The 20,969-nt window shown below is 51.7% G+C and overlaps 2 protein-coding genes across 2 annotated transcripts in view; one reads left to right on the plus strand and one right to left on the minus strand.

The window, feature by feature from the left end:
* LOC142246806 (transmembrane protease serine 9-like) overlaps positions 1-13,816 on the plus strand; it is a 51,437-nt gene extending 37,621 nt beyond the window's left edge. Inside the window, exons 7-10 of the mRNA XM_075319855.1 lie at positions 2,472-2,673; positions 5,372-5,643; positions 10,648-10,817; positions 13,444-13,816. Coding sequence (XP_075175970.1) covers positions 2,472-2,673; positions 5,372-5,643; positions 10,648-10,817; positions 13,444-13,680 — 881 coding nt within the window. The 3' untranslated portion in view covers positions 13,681-13,816. The remainder of the gene's footprint in view (positions 1-2,471; positions 2,674-5,371; positions 5,644-10,647; positions 10,818-13,443) is intronic.
* Positions 13,817-16,383: 2,567 nt separating this feature from the next.
* On the minus strand, positions 16,384-19,213 carry LOC142246807 (serine protease 27-like). The gene is made up of 6 exons (XM_075319856.1): positions 19,140-19,213; positions 18,823-18,890; positions 18,598-18,760; positions 17,170-17,441; positions 16,934-17,097; positions 16,384-16,734 (listed from the first exon to the last, which is right to left on the minus strand). The coding sequence occupies exons 1-6, from the start codon at positions 19,211-19,213 to the stop codon at positions 16,384-16,386; spliced, it is 1,092 nt and encodes a 363-aa protein (XP_075175971.1).
* Between the last annotated feature and the right edge of the window lie 1,756 nt (positions 19,214-20,969).

Genomic DNA, 20,969 nt, shown 5'->3' on the forward strand with positions numbered 1-20,969 from the left:
CGGTGCTCAGTGTCTGGTGCTCGGTGTCCAGTGCTCGGTGTCCGGTGCTCGGTGTCCGGTGCTCGGTGTCCGGTGCTCGGTGTCTGGTGCTCGGTCTCCGGTGCTCGGTGTCCAGTGCTCGGTGTCCAGTGTCTGGTGCTCGGTGTCCGGTGCTCAGTGCTCTGTGTCCGGTGCTCTGTGTCCGGTGCTCTGTGTCCGGTGCTCTGTGTCCGGTGCTCGGTGTCCGGTGCTCTGTGTCCGGTGCTCTGTGTCCGGTGCTCTGTGTCCGGTGCTCTGTGTCTGGTGCTCGGTGTCCAGTTTCTGGTGTCCGGTGCTCGGTGTCCGGTGCTCGGTGTCTGGTGCTCGGTGTCTGGTGCTCGGTGTCTGGTGCTCGGTGTCCGGTGCTCGGTGTCCAGTGCTCGGTGTCCAGTGTCTGGTGCTCGGTGCTCAGTGCTCTGTGTCCGGTGCTCTGTGTCCGGTGCTCTGTGTCCGGTGCTCTGTGTCTGGTGCTCAGTGTCCAGTGTCTGGTGTCTGGTGCTCGGTGTCCGGTGCTCGGTGTTCGGTGCTCGGTGTCTGGTGCTCGGTGTCCGGTGCTCGGTGTCCGGTGCTCGGTGTCCGGTGCTCTGTGTCTGGTGCTCGGTGTCCGGTGCTCGGTGTCCGGTGCTCAGTGTCCAGTGCTCGGTGTCCAGTGTCTGGTGTCCGGTGCTCGGTGTCCGGTGCTCGGTGTCCGGTGCTCGGTGTCCGGTGCTTGGTGTCCAGTGTCCGGTGTCCGATGCTCGGTGTCCGGTGCTCGGTGTCCGGTGCTCAGTGTCTGGTGCTTGGTGTCCAGTGCTCGGTGTCCAGTGCTCGGTGTCCGGTGCTCGGTGTCCGGTGCTCGGTGTCCGGTGTCTGGTGCTCGGTGTCCGGTGCTCGGTGTCCAGTGCTCGGTGTCCAGTGTCTGGTGCTCGGTGTCCGGTGCTCAGTGCTCTGTGTCCGGTGCTCTGTGTCCGGTGCTCTGTGTCTGGTGCTCGGTGTCCAGTGCCTGGAGTCCGGTGCTCGGTGTCCGGTGCTCGGTGTCCGGTGCTCGGTGTCTGGTGCTCGGTGTCCGGTGCTCGGTGTCTGGTGCTCGGTGTCTGGTGCTCGGTGTCCGGTGCTTGGTGTCCAGTGCTCGGTGTCCAGTGTCTGGTGCTCGGTGTCCGGTGCTCAGTGCTCTGTGTCCGGTGCTCTGTGTCCGGTGCTCGGTGTTCGGTGCTCGGTGTCTTGTGCTCGGTGTCTGGTGCTCGGTGTCTGGTGCTCGGTGTCTGGTGCTCGGTGTCTGGTGCTCGGTGTCCGGTGCTCGTGTCCAGTGCTCGGTGTCCAGTGTCTGGTGCTCGGTGTCCGGTGCTCAGTGCTCTGTGTCCGGTGCTCTGTGTCCGGTGCTCGGTGTTCGGTGCTCGGTGTCTTGTGCTCGGTGTCTGGTGCTCGGTGTCTGGTGCTCGGTGTCCGGTGCTCGGTGTCCAGTGCTCGGTGTCCAGTGTCTGGTGCTCGGTGTCCGGTGCTCAGTGCTCTGTGTCCGATGCTCTGTGTCCGGTGTCCGGTGCTCGGTGTCCAGTGCTCGGTGTCTGGTGCTCGGTGTCCGGTGCTTGGTGTCCAGTGTCCGGGGTCTGGTGCTCGATGTGTGGTGTCCGGTGCTCTGTGTCTGGTGCTCGGTGTCCAGTGTCTGGTGTCCAGTGTCTGGTGTCCGGTGCTCGGTGTCCGGTGCTCGGTGTCCGGTGCTCGGTGTCCGGTGCTCAGTGTCCAGTGCTTGGTGTCCAGTGTCCGGTGTCCGATGCTCGGTGTCCGGTGCTCGGTGTCCGGTGCTTGGTGTCCAGTGTCCGGGGTCTGGTGCTCAATGTGTGGTGTCCGGTGCTCTGTGTCCGGTGTTCGGTGCTCGGTGTCCGGTGCTCGGTGTCCGGTGCTCGGTGTCCGGTGCTCGGTGTCCAGTGTCCGGGGTCTGGTGCTCGATGTCTGGTGTCCGGTGCTCGGTGTCCGGTGTCCGGTGCTCGGTGTCCGGTGCTCGGTGTCCAGTGTCCGGGGTCTGGTGCTCGATGTCTGGTGTCCGGTGCTCTGTGTCTGGTGTCCGGTGCTCGGTGTCCAATGCTCGGTGTCCGGTGCTCGGTGTCCGGTGCTCGGTGTCCAGTGTCCGGGGTCTGGTGCTCGATGTCTGGTGTCCAGTGTCTGGTGTCCGGTGCTCGGTGTCCAATGCTCGGTGTCCGGTGCTCGGTGTCCGGTGCTCGGTGTCCGGTGCTTGGTGTCCAGTGCTCTTTGTCCAGTGTCCGGGGTCTGGTGCTCGATGTCTGGTGTCCGGTGCTCGGTGTCCAGTGTCTGGTTTCCGGTGCTCTGTGTCCGGTGTCCGGTGCTTGGTGTCCGGTGTTCGGTGTTTGGTGCTCGGTATCAGGTGCTCGGTGTCCGGTGTCTGGTGTCCGTTCTCCAGTGCTTGGTGTCCAATACTGATAATGATGCGGGATCCTCTGACTTCTTGGTTTTCTCTCCAGTCCTCCCGGTCGTCTTCCCTGAGCGTCCGCTTCCCCCGACCTGCGGCTCTCCGGCGTTCTCCATCAGGATAATTGGAGGATCGGATGCAGCGGAAGGAGCCTGGCCCTGGCAAGCAAGTGTCCTGAACAACAGGAGCCCGGTGTGCGGAGGGTCCCTGGTGTCCCAGCAGTGGGTGCTGAGCGCAGCACATTGCTTCACCCCGTGAGTGAGGGTGATTAAGGGGTTAATGTGATACTGAACCGTGTATCTAATCCTTTCCTGTGTGATACTGAGCCGTGTATCTAATCCTCTCCTGTGTGATACTGAGCCGTGTATCTAATCCTATCCTGTGTGATACTGAGCCGTGTATCTAATCCTCTGTTGTGTGATACTATCTTCTGAGCCGTGTATCTAATCCTCTCCTGTGTGATACTGTCTGCTGATATGTGTATCTAATCCTCTCCTGTGTGATACTGTCTGCTGAGCTGTGTATCTAATCCTCTCCTGTGTGATACTGTCTGCTGAGCTGTGTATCTAATCCTGTCCTGTGTGATACTGTCTGCTGAGCTGTGTATCTAATCCTGTCCTGTGTGATACTGAGCTGTGTATCTAATCCTCTCCTGTGTGATACTGTCTGCTGAGCTGTGTATCTAATCCTGTCCTGTGTGATACTGTCTGCTGAGCTGTGTATCTAATCCTATCCTGTGTGATACTGTCTGCTGAGCTGTGTATCTAATCCTATCCTGTGTGATACTGTCTGCTGAGCTGTGTATCTAATCCTATCCTGTGTGATACTGTCTGCTGAGCTGTGTATCTAATCCTCTCCTGTGTGATACTGTCTGCTGAGCCGTGTATCTAATCCTATCCTGTGTGATACTGTCTGCTGAGCTGTGTATCTAATCCTGTCCTGTGTGTACTCATGTGTACTCATGTGTGCTCAGGCATCCTCCCCCTCGGTGGTGGAGCTGCAGATACATAGTGGATACATTATATTCCGGCTCCTCGGGGTCACTATACACAGAGGCGTTTCTTCAGGCTCGGAGGTTGGCTCAGGCATCTTCCCCCCTGGTGATAACAGCTGCAGATACATTACATTCCGGCTCCTCTGGGTCACTATACACATAGGCATTTCTTCAGGCTCGGAGGTTGGCTCAGGCATCTTCCCCCCAGTGGTGACAGCTGAAGATACATAGGGGATACATTACATTCTGGCTACTCGGGGTCACTATACACACAGATGTTTCTTCAGGCTCGGAGGTTGGCTCAGGCATCATCCTCCCTGGTGGTGACAGCTGCGGATACATAGTGGATACATTACATTCCAGCTCCTCGGGGTCACTATACGCATAGGCATTTCTTCAGGCTCGGAGGTTGGCTCAGGCATCATCCCCCCGGTGGTGACAGCTGCAGATACATTACATTCCGGCTCCTCTGGGTCACTATACACATAGGCATTTCTTCAGGCTCGGAGGTTGGCTCAGGCATCTTCCCCCCGGCGGTGACAGCTGCGGATACATAGTGGATACATTATATTCCGGCTCCTCGGGGTCACTATACACAGAGGCGTTTCTTCAGGCTCGGAGGTTGGCTCAGGCATCTTCCCCCCGGCGGTGACAGCTGCGGATACATAGTGGATACATTATATTACGGCTCCTCGGGGTCACTATACACATAGGCTATACTTCAGGCTCGGAAGTTGGCTCAGTCATCATCCCCCCGGCGGTGAAAGCTGCAGATACATTACATTCCGGCTCCTCGGGGTCACTATACACACAGGGATTTCTTCAGACTCGGAGGTCGGCTCAGGCATCTTCCCTCCCGGTGGTGACAGCTGCAGACACATAGGGGATACATTACATTCCGGCTCCTCGGGGTCACTATACACATAGGCATTTCTTCAGGCTCGGAGGTTGGCTCAGGCATCATCCCCCCGGTGGTGACAGCTGAAGATACATAGAGGATACATTACATTCTGGCTCCTCGGGGTCACTATACACATAGGCGTTTCTTCAGGCTCGGAGGTTGGCTCAGGCATCATCCCCCCGGTGGTGACAGCTGCAGATACATTACATTCCGGCTCCTCGGGGTCACTATACACATAGGCATTTCTTCAGGCTCGGAGGTTGGCTCAGGCATCATCCCCCCGGTGGTGACAGCTGAAGATACATAGAGGATACATTACATTCTGGCTCCTCGGGGTCACTATACACATAGGCGTTTCTTCAGGCTCGGAGGTTGGCTCAGGCATCATCCCCCCGGTGGTGACAGCTGCAGATACATTACATTCCGGCTCCTCGGGGTCACTATACACATAGGCATTTCTTCAGGCTCGGAGGTTGGCTCAGGCATCTTCCCCCCAGCGGTGACAGCTGCGGATACATAGTGGATACATTATATTCCGGCTCCTCGGGGTCACTATACACAGAGGCGTTTCTTCAGGCTCGGAGGTTGGCTCAGGCATCTTCCCCCCGGCGGTGACAGCTGCGGATACATAGTGGATACATTATATTACGGCTCCTCGGGGTCACTATACACATAGGCGTTTCTTCAGGCTCGGAAGTTGGCTCAGTCATCATCCCCCCGGCGGTGAAAGCTGCAGATACATTACATTCCAGCTCCTCGGGGTCACTATACACACAGGGATTTCTTCAGACTCGGAGGTCGGCTCAGGCATCTTCCCTCCCGGTGGTGACAGCTGCAGACACATAGGGGATACATTACATTCCGGCTCCTCGGGGTCACTATACACATAGGCATTTCTTCAGACTCGGAGGTCGGCTCAGGCATCATCCCCCCGGTGGTGACAGCTGAAGATACATAGAGGATTCATTACATTCTGGCTCCTCGGGGTCACTATACACATAGGCGTTTCTTCAGGCTCCGGAGGTCGGTGATAACTTTGTGACTCTTCCTCTTTCAGGTCGCAGCCCCCCTCGCAGTACAGCATATATCTGGGGGCGCACAAGCTGGACCTCCCTAATTCTAATGCCCTGGAGGTGGGGGTGGACAGTGTGATCCTGCACCCGCTGTTCAGTGCCCCCGGGGGCAGTGGAGACATCGCGCTCATCCGCCTCTCCAGACCGGTCACCTATACGGGGTACATCCGCCCGGTGTGCCTGCCGCCGGCCTCCATGGTCTTCCCTCCAGGAATCAGCTGCTATGTCACTGGATGGGGCCGGACGCAGTCTGACGGTGAGTACCCCCCGTCCTCTAATCACAGTGATCACCGCTATCCTCTCCCATCCCCCCATTATGATGAAACCTCCTTTCCTCTAACCGGAGTGGATGCCCCTTGTGCCTGTTGCTGGCCTAGGTGTATAACGATCATTATACAGAGCTCTGTTCTGTTTTCTTCTCATGAGCGTCTCGGCCTCTTTTATTGCCTCCCATTATATTATCAGGCTTGTCAGCAGCTGCCTGACACTGGTCAGTAAAGCTGAGTTTGTCGTCCACCCATACACCCAGGTCTTTATCAGTGACCATTTTAACCAGTGTTTTATGATTGAGTACATAGTTATACATTTTATTTCCTCTGCCCGAGTGCAGGACCACACATTATCCACAATAAACTTCAGTTGCCGTTTCTCAGCCTAAGTCTCCATCTTACACAAGTCCTTCTGTAATATTAAATCATCCTCCTCTGTATTGATTACCTCACAGAGTTTAGTATCATCTGCAAATATGTCCCACTACTAGGTCATTAATAAACATGTTAAAAAGAAAAGGGCCCAATACTGATCCCTGTGGTACTTCACTGTTAACTGTGACCCAGTACCAGTGTGTTCCATTCATAACCGCCCTTTGTTTCCTATCACTGAGCCCCTTCTTTACGCAGTTACACATATTTTCCCATTATTCCCATTAATCTCATTTTATGGACCATACTTTTGGGTGGCAGTGAATCAAATGGCTTTGAAAACTCCTTATAAACAACATCCACTGCATTTCCCTGGTCCAATCTGGAACTTCCCTCCTCATCCTCTCTGAAAAACTGCACAAATCAAGACAGACTGCCAGCAAAGTGAGGGGTCAGATTACAGCTGCTTATTAAAGTCTATGGAGGTGTGGGGCAGGATGCAGGATGAGAGAACAGGGAGAGGTAGACAATGATCACCCACACTCCTCAGTCCTGCTGTGTAATCTCCTCCATGCTGCTTCTAGTAAGTGTTACGTCTCATCCCAGAGCTGGAGTCACAGCTCCACTGCTCAGTGCTGCTGTGTAATCTCCTCCATGCTGCTTCTAGTAAGTGTTACATCTCATCCCAGAGCTGGAGTCACAGCTACGCTGCTCAGTCCTGCTGTGTAATCTCCTCCATGCTGCTTCTAGTAAGTGTTACATCTCATCCCAAAGCTGGAGTCACAGCTACGCTGCTCAGTCCTGCTGTGTAATCTCCTCCATGCTGCTTCTAGTAAGTGTTATGTCTCAACCCAGAGCTGGAGTCACAGCTATGCTGCTCAGTCCTGCTGTGTAATCTCCTCCATGCTGCTTCTAGTAAGTGTTACGTCTCATCCCAGAGCTGGAGTCACAGCTGCACTGCTCAGTCCTGCTGTGTAATCTCCTCCATGCTGCTTCTAGTAAGTGTTACATCTCATCCCAGAGCTGGAGTCACGGCTCCACTGCTCAGTCCTGCTGTGTAATCTCCTCCATGCTGCTTCTAGTAAGTGTTACGTCTCATCCCAGAGCTGGAGTCACAGCTGCACTGCTCAGTTCTGCTGTGTAATCTCCTCCATGCTGCTTCTAGCAAGTGTTACGTCTCATCCCAGAGCTGGAGTCACAGCTACGCTGCTCAGTCCTGCTGTGTAATCTCCTCCATGCTGCTTCTAGTAAGTGTTACGTCTCAACCAGAGCTGGAGTCACAGCTACGCTGCTCAGTCCTGCTGTGTAATCTCCTCCATGCTGCTTCTAGTATGTGTTACGTCTCATCCCAGAGCTGGAGTCACGGCTCCACTGCTCAGTGCTGCTGTGTAATCTCCTCCATGCTGCTTCTAGTAAGTGTTACATCTCATCCCAGAGCTGGAATCACAGCTGCACTGCTCAGTCCTGCTGTGTAATCTCCTCCATGCTGCTTCTAGTAAGTGTTACGTCTCATACCAGAGCTGGAGTCACGGCTCCACTGCTCAGTGCTGCTGTGTAATCTCCTCCATGCTGCTTCTAGTAAGTGTTACATCTCATCCCAGAGCTGGAGTCACAGCTACGCTGCTCAGTCCTGCTGTGTAATCTCCTCCATGCTGCTTCTAGTAAGTGTTATGTCTCATCCCAGAGCTGGAGTCACAGCTACGCTGCTCAGTCCTGCTGTGTAATCTCCTCCATGCTGCTTCTAGTAAGTGTTACGTCTCATCCCAGAGCTGGAGTCACAGCTGCACTGCTCAGTCCTGCTGTGTAATCTCCTCCATGCTGCTTCTAGTAAGTGTTACGTCTCATCCCAGAGCTGGAGTCACGGCTCCACTGCTCAGTGCTGCTGTGTAATCTCCTCCATGCTGCTTCTAGTAAGTGTTACGTCTCATCCCAGAGCTGGGGTCACGGCTCCACTGCTTAGTGCTGCTGTGTAATCTCCTCCATGCTGCTTCTAGTAAGTGTTACATCTCATCCCAGAGCTGGAGTCACAGCTACGCTGCTCAGTCCTGCTGTGTAATCTCCTCCATGCTGCTTCTAGTAAGTGTTATATCTCAACCCAGAGCTGGAGTTAGAGCTACGCTGCTCAGTCCTGCTGTGTAATCTCCTCCATGCTGCTTCAAGTAAGTGTTACGTCTCATCCCAGAGCTGGAGTCACAGCTGCACTGCTCAGTCCTGCTGTGTAATCTCCTCCATGCTGTTTCTAGTAAGTGTTACGTCTCATCCCAGAGCTAGAGTCACGGATCCACTGCTCAGTGCTGCTGTGTAATCTCCTCCATGCTGCTTCTAGTAAGTGTTACATCTCATCCCAGAGCTGGAATCACAGCTGCACTGCTCAGTCCTGCTGTGTAATCTCCTCCATGCTGCTTCTAGTAAGTGTTATGTCTCAACCCAGAGCTGGAGTCAGAGCTACGCTGCTCAGTCCTGCTGTGTAATCTCCTCCATGCTGTTTCTAGTAAGTGTTACGTCTCATCCCAGAGCTGGAGTCACAGCTGCACTGCTCAGTCCTGCTGTGTAATCTCCTCCATGCTGTTTCTAGTAAGTGTTACGTCTCATCCCAGAGCTGGAGTCATGGCTCCACTGCTCAGTGCTGCTGTGTAATCTCCTCCATGCTGCTTCTAGTAAGTGTTACATCTCATCCCAGAGCTGGAGTCACGGCTCCACTGCTCAGTGCTGCTGTGTAATCTCCTCCATGCTGCTTCTAGTAAGTGTTATGTCTCAACCCAGAGCTGGAGTCACAGCTACGCTGCTCAGTCCTGCTGTGTATTCTCCTCCATGCTGCTTCTAGTAAGTGTTACGTCTCATCCCAGAGCTGGAGTCACAGCTGCACTGCTCAGTCCTGCTGTGTAATCTCCTCCATGCTGCTTGTAGTAAGTGTTACGTCTCATCCCAGAGCTGGAGTCACGGCTCCACTGCTCAGTGCTGCTGTGTAATCTTCTCCATGCTGCTTCTAGTAAGTGTTACATCTCATCCCAGAGCTAGAATCACAGCTGCACTGCTCAGTCCTGCTGTGTAATCTCCTCCATGCTGCTTCTAGTAAGTGTTACGTCTCATCCCAGAGCTGGAGTCATAACTCCACTGCTCAGTGCTGCTGTGTAATCTCCTCCATGCTGCTTCTAGTAAGTGTTACATCTCATCCCAGAGCTGGAGTCACAGCTACGCTGCTCAGTCCTGCTGTGTAATCTCCTCCATGCTGCTTCTAGTAAGTGTTACATCTCATCCCAGAGCTGGAGTCACGGCTCCACTCCTCAGTCCTGCTGTGTAATCTCCTCCATGCTGCTTCTAGTAAGTGTTATGTCTCATCCCAGAGCTGGAGTCACGGCTCCACTGCTCAGTCCTGCTGTGTAATCTCCTCCATGCTGCTTCTAGTAAGTGTTACGTCTCATCCCAGAGCTGGGGTCACGGCTCCACTGCTCAGTGCTGCTGTGTAATCTCCTCCATGCTGCTTCTAGTAAGTGTTACGTCTCATCCCAGAGCTGGAGTCACGGCTCCACTGCTCAGTACTGCTGTGTAATCTCCTCCATGCTGCTTCTAGTAAGTGTTACATCTCATCCCAGAGCTGGAGTCACAGCTACGCTGCTCAGTCCTGCTGTGTAATCTCCTCCATGCTGCTTCTAGTAAGTGTTATGTCTCAACCCAGAGCTGGAGTCACAGCTACGCTGCTCAGTCCTGCTGTGTAATCTCCTCCATGCTGCTTCTAGTAAGTGTTACGTCTCATCCCAGAGCTGGAGTCACGGCTCCACTGCTCAGTCCTGCTGTGTAATCTCCTCCATGCTGTTTCTAGTAAGTGTTACGTCTCATCCCAGAGGTGGATTCACAGCTGCACTGCTCAGTCCTGCTGTAATCTTCTCCATGCTGCTGCTGCCTCTGAGCATGTGCTGCATAGAGACAGGAGAGCGGTAATCCCTCTTGTCTGTGTGTGCCGTGCATGGGAGGTCGACTCCACTCACCAGCTCAGAGACAATTGAAAACTAAAGATAAAGCAGAGGGAAAAGTGCTTACAATGCAGGATGCAAGTTGTGTGACGGCCAGACCTTGTGTCCCTCCTCGTGTACACACAAGACACTTATTGCCTATGACTTGTGTTGACTTTCATAGGCCACGGAGCTTTAGACATTTGGCTCATGTCACCATTTTTATGTATCATGAGTTGCGGTGTGAGCTATTGATCACTAGGGGGCTCTGTGGTTGTCCTTGCGGTGGCCATCATCTTGCCGTGTGATTTATGAGCAGTAATCCCCGTGTAATCTGCTGTTACACCTTTCATCGGGTTTATCTCCAGCTGTTATCGGATTAGCTCCTCTGAAGTGCAATTACCGGGTATAAGAGATGATTGGCAGAGTCCGGGCGCGATGCCAGCTGGTAGTGGGCCTGACGCCAGGGACGCCTTGTGTGTAATTACACTTACAAGCGCTTCCCCCGCCAGCACTGCTGCTTGTTTGTACTTTGGACAGAGCCTCATGTTGAGTCTGGTAACATGGGTGGGGGCGAGGTTTAGTGTTTTTCATGTATATATTACACTTCTGGCCATGAAATACAATGTAGCTGTTGACTTTTTATTTCCCTTATTTGTGTCTCTACAGAATTTCTGGCGTACCCTAAAACCCTTCAGCAGGTGATGCTTCCGCTGATCGGCCGAAAGTCATGTGACCAGATGTATCACATCGGATCTGGTACGGGTGAAAACGTGGCCATCATCCAGAACGACCAGATCTGTGCCGGGTACCAGGCCGGACAGAGGGACTCCTGCACGGTGAGTCCTGGAAATACGTATAGGGTTGTTACCTATGTATAAACCCACACACGGGTTATTGGAAGACGTCTAAACCAGTGAAGCCGCACCCGCACCCTACTGGTTCCTGTACAGACCAGAAAACCACGGTTCAGACCTGGCTCCCTGAAAGGCCACCGAATCGTTTCTTGTTCCTTCTACGTAACCACAGGTGAGGTGGGTAAACATAACTAACTAGGATAAGGCAAGTGTGCAGGGGTAGGCAAAAACCAAAGGGGAGTAAACCTCAAACTCCGGCAAAAAGGGGACAAAGGAGAAGTAATAAATGCAAATAAGAGAAACCTGTTACAAGAGATCAGAAGAAAGGTGTCAGAAAACAAATGAAGACACACGGGGTAAACACCAAACAGGTCCCAGTCACACAGGCAGAATCCCTAACAGCAAGAATGGAGTTCATCAGTAGCAATCCGCAAAGAAATGAATATAGCCAGCAGAAAAGGCTGGAATAGAGGAGTATAAGCAGTCTCACCCGCAATGTGATAGGACAGAGGCAATAAACAAGTGAGAACACCTGTAACAGCAAAACAAAGTAATAGAAACAAGTGTAAAAGTAATAAACCTTCAGCACTTGGACAAGGACAGACCAAACTGCGGCTCCACAGAGAGGGAAACAGACCCTGGAACAGATGATCACCGGATCAAATCCGAGGCAGAATGAGGATAGCACCAATCAGAAGAGAAGGAAAGAGACTCTGGAGCAGAAGGTCACCAGACCAAATCTGAGGCATGACGAGGATAGCACCAATCAACAGAGAAGGAAAGAGACTCTGGAGCAGAAGGTCACCAGAGCAAATCTGAGGCATGACGAGGATAGCACCAATCAACAGAGAAGGAAAGAGACTCTGGAGCAGAAGGTCACCAGACCAAATCTGAGGCATGATGAGGATAGCACCAATCAGAAGAGAAGGAAAGAGACTCTGGAGCAGAAGGTCACCAGACCAAATCTGAGGCATGACGAGGATAGCACCAATCAATAGAGAAGGAAAGAAACTGGAGCAGAAGGTCACCAGACCAAGTCTGAGGCATGATGAGGATAGCACCAATCAGAAGAGAAGGAAAGAGACTCTGGAGCAGAAGGTCACCGGATCAAATCTGAGGCATGACGAGGATAGCACCAATCAATAGAGAAGGAAAGAAACTGGAGCAGAAGGTCACCAGACCAAGTCTGAGGCATGATGAGGATAGCACCAATCAGAAGAGAAGGAAAGAGACTCTGGAGCAGAAGGTCACCAGACCAAATCTGAGGCATGACGAGGATAGCACCAATCAATAGAGAAGGAAAGAAACTGGAGCAGAAGGTCACCAGACCAAGTCTGAGGCATGATGAGGATAGCACCAATCAGAAGAGAAGGAAAGAAACTCTGGAGCAGAAGGTCACTGGATCAAATCCGAGGTATGACGAGGATAGCACCAATCAATAGAGAAGGAAAGAGACTCTGGAGCAGAAAGTCACCAGATCAAATCTGAGGCATGACGAGGATAGCACCAATCAATAGAGAAGGAAAGAAACTCTGGAGCAGAAAGTCACCAGACCAAATCTAAAGCATGACAAGGATAGCACCACACAGAGAAGGAAAGAGACCCTGGAGAGAAGGTCACTGGATCAAATCTGAGGCATGATGAGGGTAGCACCAATCAGTGGAGAAGGAAAGAGACCCTGGAGCACAAGGTCACCAGACCAAATCCGAGACATGACGAGGATAGCACCAATCAACAGAGAAGGTGAGAGACTCTGGAGCAGAAGGTCACCAGACTAATTCCGAGACATGACGAGGATAGCACCAATCAATACAAAAGGAAAGAAACTCTAGAGCAGAAGGTCACCAGACCAAATCTAAGGCATGACGAGGATAGCACCATTCAACTGAGAAGGTAAGAGACTCTGGAGCAGAAGGTCACCAGACCAAATCCAAGGCATGATGAGGATAGAACCAAACAGAGAAGGAAAGAGACCCTGGAGTGAAGGTCACTGGATCAAATCTAAGACATGATGAGGATAGCACCAATCAACAGAGAAGGTAAGAGACTCTGGAGCAGAAGGTCACCAGACCAAATCCAAGGCATGACGAGGATAGCACTAATCAATAGAGAAGGAAAGAGACTGTAAAGCAGAAGGTCACCAGACCAAAGGACGGGAATGGGACGGAGAGGACGAGCAGCAGAATCTCCATATACACTACGTCCAAGGCCAAACACTCCAGATCCCCCTCAATCTGTGGGACCCCCAGTGCTTTCCGGGGAGAGCTCGCCCATCCTGCAGATATTATCCAGCTCATTACACAGGGCTCATTCATTCATCAATGTGTGTCGGAGTTTTCAGGATTCCCAGTAATAGATTGACCCCATATTACGGTCACCTGTGACCACATCTTTTTTTTGCCTGAATCCCATGTTGCTGTTTGGATGTATTTTGGGGTTTGGATGTATTTTGGGGTTTGGCGTCACTATTTCATGGTGCGGTTGATACATTAATGATGAATTGATACAATATTCGTATTTTGTGCTATTTTTGTGTCCAGTTTCTGGAGTACATTTGTGATGTCTCTGATGGCTTTCTATGTGACGTGGTCCTCTTTTGTCCTTGCAGGGAGATTCGGGGGGTCCTCTGGTATGCAGAATGAATGGCTACTGGTACCAGGCGGGCATCGTGAGCTGGGGAGAAGACTGCGCCCTCCCAAACCGCCCCGGGGTCTACACCTATGTCCCTGCTTATGAGTCCTGGATCAATTATTACATCAGCCAAAGCGTATCGTCCTCCTCCTCGTCCTCCCGCGCAGGGGCCTCGGTGCTGCTCCTGGTGGTCTCTCTGATACTACACAGCTGAGGACCCCAAAAGCCTGGACCACGGCTGTGAGAATGATCAGTCATTCTGGATGGGACCATCGGAGACCCCCGAAAGTCAATGAAGCCATTGTGTGAAGTCGATACATTGTAATAATAATATTTATTGTAAATAGAACTCGAGACGTATAAAAATAACACAAAGTAACGCGTCTTCCAGGGTCTTATTCCGGGTGTTATACAATGATGGGGGCTGCAGTATTCCAGGTGTTATACAATGATGGGGGCTGCAGTATTCCGGGGTGTTATACAATGATGGGGGCTGCAGTATTCCGGGTGTTATACAATGATGGGGGCTGCAGTATTCCGGGTGTTATACAATGATGGGGGCTGCAGTATTCCGGGTGTTATACAATGATGGGGGCTGCAGTATTCCGGGTGTTATACAATGATGGGGGCTGCAGTATTCCTGGTGTAATACAATGATGAGGCTGCAGTATTCCGGGTGTAATACAATGATGGGGGCTGCAGTATTCCGGGTGTTATACAATGATGGGGGCTGCAGTATTCCGGGTGTTATACAATGATGGGGGCTGCAGTATTCCTGGTGTAATACAATGATGAGGCTGCAGTATTCCGGGTGTAATACAATGATGGGGGCTGCAGTATTCCGGGTGTAATACAATGATGAGGCTGCAGTATTCCGGGTGTAATACAATGATGGGGGCTGCAGTATTCCTGGTGTAATACAATGATGAGGCTGCAGTATTCCGGGTGTAATACAATGATGGGGGCTGCAGTATTCCGGGTGTAATACAATGATGGGGGCTGCAGTATTCCGGGTGTAATACAATGATGGGGGCTGCAGTATTCCGGGTGTTATACAATGATGGGGGCTGCAGTATTCCTGGTGTAATACAATGATGGGGGCTGCAGTATTCCGGGGTGTTATACAATGATGGGGGCTGCAGTATTCCGGGTGTTATACAATGATGGGGGCTGCAGTATTCCTGGTGTAATACAATGATGGGGCTGCAGTATTCCGGGTGTAATACAATGATGGGGGCTGCAGTATTCCGGGTGTAATACAATGATGGGGGCTGCAGTATTCCGGGTGTAATACAATGATGGGGGCTGCAGTATTCCGGGTGTTATACAATGATGGGGGCTGCAGTATTCCGGGTGTAATACAATGATGGGGGCTGCAGTATTCCGGGTGTAATACAATGATGGGGGCTGCAGTATTCCGGGTGTAATACAATGATGGGGGCTGCAGTATTCCTGTCCTTTATGCCCTTGTTATATATCGCCCCCTGGTGGTCTCTATTGGTGCTGCACTCAAACTCAAATGTTTACCATAAAATAAAGGCCGAGTCTTTTGTAGATTTGTAGAGACTTCTATTTCAGGTGGACCTCACATTATCGGGGCCTGGCCGGGATGTGATGGACCTCACATTATCGGGGCTGGGCCGGGATGTGATGGACCTCACATTATCGGGGCTTGGCCGGGATGTGATGGACCTCACATTATCGGGGCTGGGCCGGGATGTGATGGACCTCACATTATCGGGGCCTGGCCGGGATGTGATAGACCTCACATTATCGGGGCCTGGCAGGGATGTGATGGACCTCACATTATCGGGGCCTGGCCGGGATGTGATGGACCTCACATTATCGGGGCCTGGCCGGGATGTGATGGACCTCACATTATCGGGGCCTGGCCGGGATGTGATGGACCTCACATTATCGGGGCCTGGCCGGGATGTGATGGACCTCACATTATCGGGGCCTGGCCGGGATGTGATGGACCTCACATTATCGGGGCCTGGCCGGGATGTGATGGACCTCACATTATCGGGGCCTGGCCGGGATGTGATGGACCTCACATTATCGGGGCCTGGCCGGGATGTGATGGACCTCACATTATCGGGGTCTGGCCGGGATGTGATAGACCTCACATTATCGGGGCCTGACCGGGATGTGATGGACCTCACATTATCGGGGCCTGGCCGGGATGTGATGGACCTCACATTATCGGGGCCTGGCCGGGATGTGATGGACCTCACATTATCGGTGCCTGGCTGAGATGTGATGGACCTCACATTATCGGGACCTGGCCGGGATGTGATGGACCTCACATTATCGGGACCTGGCCGGGATGTGATGGACCTCACATTATCGAGGCCTGGCTGGGATATGATGGACCTCACATTATCAGGGCCTGGCTGGGATGTGATGGACCTCACATTATCGGGGCTTGGCCGGGATGTGATGGATCTCACATTATCGGGGCCTGGCCGGGATGTGATGGACCTCACATTATCGGGGCTTGGCCGGGATGTGATGGACCTCACATTATCGGGGCCTGGCCGGGATGTGATGGACCTCACATTATCGGGGCTTGGCCGGGATGTGATGGACCTCACATTATCGGGGCTTGGCTGGGATGTGATGGACCTCACATTATTGGGGCCGGGCCGGGATGTGATGGACCTCACATTATTGGGGCCTGGCCGGGATGTGATGGACCTCACATTATCGGGGTTTGGCTGGGATGTGATGGACCTCACATTATTGGGGCCTGGCTGGGATGTGATGGACCTCACATTATCGGGGCCTGGCCGGGATGTGATGGACCTCACATTATCGGGGCCTGGCCGGGATGGGATGGACCTCACATTATCGGGGCCGGGCCGGGATGTGATGGACCTCACATTATCGGGGCCGGGATGTGATGGACCTCACATTATCGGGGCCGGGATGTGATGGACCTCACATTATCGGGGCCTGGCCGGGATGTGATGGACCTCACATTATCGGGGCCTGGCCGGGATGTGATGGACCTCACATTATTGGGGTCTGGCCGGGATGTGATGGAGGCTCCTGTGGTCCTGACCCTTCTGTTCGGAAGCCAGATGTTCCCTCCATTGCTGACCTGCAGAGCAGGCACATACTGCTGCAGCCAGGACTGGTAATGCTGGACGCGGGTATAAATGCCAGGACGATCGGCCGCAGCACATCCGATACCCCAACTGGTGATGCCGAGCTGCAGCCAAACGCCATTCACATTACACACGAGGGGTCCCCCGGAGTCACCCTGCAAAGATACAAGACAGTCAGTGACCAATGTCTTGCCTTCTACCGCCCCCTGCTGGAGATCGTATGAAGACAGTTGTCACAGATTGATACAATGTTTATATTACATTCTCATACTGTTGATACTTTTCCCCATTGTTGTGGAGCCCACCAGCAGACACCAGCAGACACCATCCACTGCCACCTCCAGTGTCCCATACCTGGCATGAGTCCTTCTTCCCCTCCTGGTAGCCGGCACAGAGCATGTCCTCCTTGATAAGTTTGGCCTTCGAGTCCTCATCAGACAGGTACATGGTCTCGCATTTCTTACTGTCTATCAGAGCTACATCCACCTTCTGTAAAGTTTTAGGATCAGTGAGAGGAACTGTGGAGAAGAACATGGCTGACACACTGAATCCACCATCATCCTTCCATTTCCGAGATGTTTGCCCCTTACCTTGTTCTCTCACGTATCCCCAGCCAGTCACCCAGCACCGGGTCCCCTCCGGCAGCTGCACGGCCCGAGATGGCAGATACACCGGATAGACGGAAGACGTGAAGTGGACAGGGCTCTCCAGCTTCACCAGAGCAATATCCCCACTGGAGCCTTCGCTTGTGTAGTTGGGGTGAATTGTGATTTGTTTCACTGTCTTGGAGATTGTTTTGGGGTTCTGCAGATCAGATAACTGATATGCCCCAAGATAGATGGTGTACGCCAGCGGGTCCGGACTCCTGCAAGGCAGGGGGGATATTGTGATAGGATATGCAAAAGAGTGCAACCAAATAGCAATCTCACGGAATGAACAGAACAGTCATGCAGGTACCACCTAGGAGAAAAAGCTGCTCTATGTCAATGTCTGGCTCTTTAACAAGGCTTGCTACGTAGCCAGGGATTACTACCTGTGCCGACCGCTGTTCAAGGGTGCCTACCCCTCATCAGTGTAAAGGAGAGCCGAGCTGCTCAGGAGAAGTTGAGGTTTCCCTTGTAGCTAAAATGTTTAACATGTGCTAAATTTTAAGTCAGTAGATTACACAGACATAAAGGGGGCCCAAAGTAAAAATGTATACAGGACGTCTGCTGTCATCCCCTATATAATAAATTTATTCTGTGGCATCTCTACATAAATGAATGTCTGGCAGCTGTATGCATTTACCCAATATGTATTTACAGTAGAAACTGGATCCAGAGGTCTGAGCATTACAGATTACACAACATCTGATTACTTGGGGTTGAACTAGACCCATGGCGGTTCCCAATCAACAACCAAATATCATCTTTTGGCTAAGTTCCCACAATGAGAAGAATTTGGTGCATAAAACTGCTTTGTTTTGGAATCTGTTACTTGTCTTTAATGAAAACAGTATTGGTAAATACGAGCATATACAGTATACATGGATTTCTATGGCTTTCCGCTACAGAAATACAATAAAGATGAATGTTTTTTTCTGCTGATTTTATTTCTGTAATTCAAGTCTATGTGGAAAATCCACAAATAATACATATATTTACTATAAGAGGAGTTGATCTGTTGCATATTTCAATACCGCAGTTTATGCAGTGTAAATAAAAAGTGCAGTGGGCATGAGATATATAGAAATCCATACACTTTGCTGTGTTTTTGTGCATGAAAAAACCCCACACCAAATAGTGATTGTGGAAACGTGGCCTTAAATGTAATCACCTTCCACTCTCCAGGTTTATTAGGATAGGCCTATGAAGCATAAATGCCTGCGCTGACTCTGTGCCCCCAGACCCCTGACTGTACCCATCCAAAATGCACCCCCAGTCTGGTGTTAGATATGGCAAACACAATGTAGATCTGTCTGTCTTAAGTCTATGAGGGTCACATGATCATACGGTAATAGAATATATCCAGGAACTTACGTCCCAAAGCAGTGCGCGGCGGTCAGCACCCAGGAATCGCTGATAAGGGACCCCCCACATTGGGCATCGCCATGAAAGTGCAGACTGATCTGCCAGGGCCATTCATCTCGGGCAGAGTTCATTCCTCCCACAATCCTGAGGAGACGGGACAGACCTCGGCCATCTATGGGGGAAAGGAAAAGATCTGGAGCAAATGTCTATGGGTAGAGGCAACCCCAACCAAACCTTGGGTGAAGGCTGAAGATCCATAATCATAGCTGAATGTCAAGATGCAACCCCAAACCCAACCCCAACTGTACGAAAATCATTAGGGGATCATCTACCAACCAAAAACATCCAGGTGGGCAGTAGGGGGTCAGCTCCGGGGAACTGGGGGATCGGCCATTTATTACATTTCAGCTTTCCATAGAGGATATCACTGCCCGCGGGGAAGGACAATGGACGGTCTGAGCGCAGCAGATGATGGACTCCAGGAGAGCATTACCACCACTGGTCACAGGCTCTTATTCAATTTTTCCACCTAAAGGGTGGGGATTTCTCACCTGCTGATGCTGAACCTCCCCAAAATCCTGAGAACAAGAGAAGAGAAACGAGGAGTCAGAAATGATGAAGACATTCCAGGGTGAGGATGGTGGGGACTGTGATAAAAGTGAGGAGGAGGATGATGGGGCATGATAAGGATGAAAACGATGAAGAGGATGATGAGGACAATGGGAAGGAGGATAATGAGGGTGAGGATGATAAAGAGGTTTATATTGATATGGTGAAGATGGTGAGGATGGTGAGGATGGTGAAGATAATGAGGATGGTGAAGATAATGAGGATGGTGAAGATAATGAGGATGGTAAGGATGGTGAGGATGGTGAAGATGGTGAAGATGGTGAGGATGGTGAAGATGGTGAGGATGGTGAAGATAATGAGGATGGTGAAGATAATGAGGATGGTAAGGATGGTGAGGATTGTGAAGATGATGAGGATGGTGAAGCTGGTGAGGATGGTGAAGATGATGAGGATGGTGAAGATGGTGAGGATGGTGAAGATGATGAGGATGGTGAGGATGGTGAAGATGGTGAGAATGGTGAGGATGATTAGGATGGTGAAGATGATGAAAATGGTGAGGACGGTGAAGATGGTGAAAATGGTGAGGACGGTGAAGATGGTGAAAATTGTGAAGATGGTGAAAATTGTGAAGATGGTGAGGATGGTAAGGATGAAAACCATGAAGAGAATGATGAGGACAATGGGAAGGAGGATAATGAGGGTGAGAATGATAAAGAGGTTTATATTGATAGGGTGAGGATGGTGAGGACGGTGAAAATGGTGAGGATGGTGAAGATGGGGAGGATGGTGAAGATGGGGAAGATGGGGAGGATGGTGAAGATGGGGAAGATGGGGAGGATGGTGAAGATTACCTGACATTACCTCCCTACTAACCAAAATTCCACAATGTCTGTCTGCTATTTCATCCTTCTTCTCGGCGCGATTCCTAAAACTTAACATGGACAAAACAGAGTTTATTGTCTTTCCTCCTCCTCACTCATCTCCTCCAACAAGCCTTTCCATCACACTTGATGGTTGCTCACTCTCCCCAGTCTCACAAGCTCGTTGCCTTGGAGTGACCCTCGACTCTGCTCTATCCTTCAAGCCACACATCCAAGCCCTCTTCACCTCATGCCGATTACAACTCAAAAATATCTCCCGGATCCGTGCTTTTCTTAACCAAGAATCTGCAAAAACATTAGTGCATGCCCTCATCATCTCCCGCCTCGACTACTGCAACCTCCTGCTCTCTGGCCTCCCTTCCAACACTCTTGCACCCCTCCAATCTATCCTAAACTCTGCAGCCCGCTTAATCCACCTCTCCCCTCGCTACTCCCCAGCCTCGCCACTCTGCCAATCCCTTCACTGGCTTCCCATCGCCCAACGACTCCAGTTCAAAACATTAACCATGACATACAAAGCCATGCACAACCTGTCTCCTCCCTACATCTGTGACCTAGTCTCCCGGTACCTACCTGCACGCAACCTTAGATCCTCACAAGATCTCCTTCTCTGCTCCTCTCTTATCTCCTCTTCCCACAATCGTGTACAAGATTTCTCCCGTGCATCCCCCATACTCTGGAACGCTCTACCTCAGCACATCAGACTCTCCACGACCGTGGAAAGCTTCAAGAGGAACCTCAAGACCCACCTCTTCCAACAAGCCTACAACCTACAATAGCCTTCAGCCCAGTAGACCACTGCGCAACCAGCTCTGTCCTTACCTATTGTACCATCACCCATTCCCTGTAGACTGTGAGCCCTCGCGGGCAGGGTCCTCTCTCCTCCTATACCAGTCTGTCTTGTACTGTTAATGATTGTTGTACGTATAC

This window comes from Anomaloglossus baeobatrachus, chromosome 7, assembly GCF_048569485.1.
Source record: "Anomaloglossus baeobatrachus isolate aAnoBae1 chromosome 7, aAnoBae1.hap1, whole genome shotgun sequence".
Lineage (NCBI taxonomy): Eukaryota > Metazoa > Chordata > Amphibia > Anura > Aromobatidae > Anomaloglossus > Anomaloglossus baeobatrachus.

What these genes read in the sequence shown, in the direction of transcription:
- LOC142246807 (XM_075319856.1), bottom strand. Translation starts at nt 19,213, where the DNA reads ATGTCTTCATCATTTCTGACTCCTCGTTTCTCTTCTCTTGTTCTCAGG. An exon ending in GGGAGGTTCAGCATCAGCAG is followed by an intron (nt 18,891 to 19,139) that starts GTGAGAAATCCC and finishes ATTTTCGTACAG; the next exon opens with TTGGGGTTGGGTTTGGGGTT. An exon ending in GGGATACGTGAGAGAACAAG is followed by an intron (nt 17,098 to 17,169) that starts GTAAGGGGCAAA and finishes TCTTCTCCACAG; the next exon opens with TTCCTCTCACTGATCCTAAA.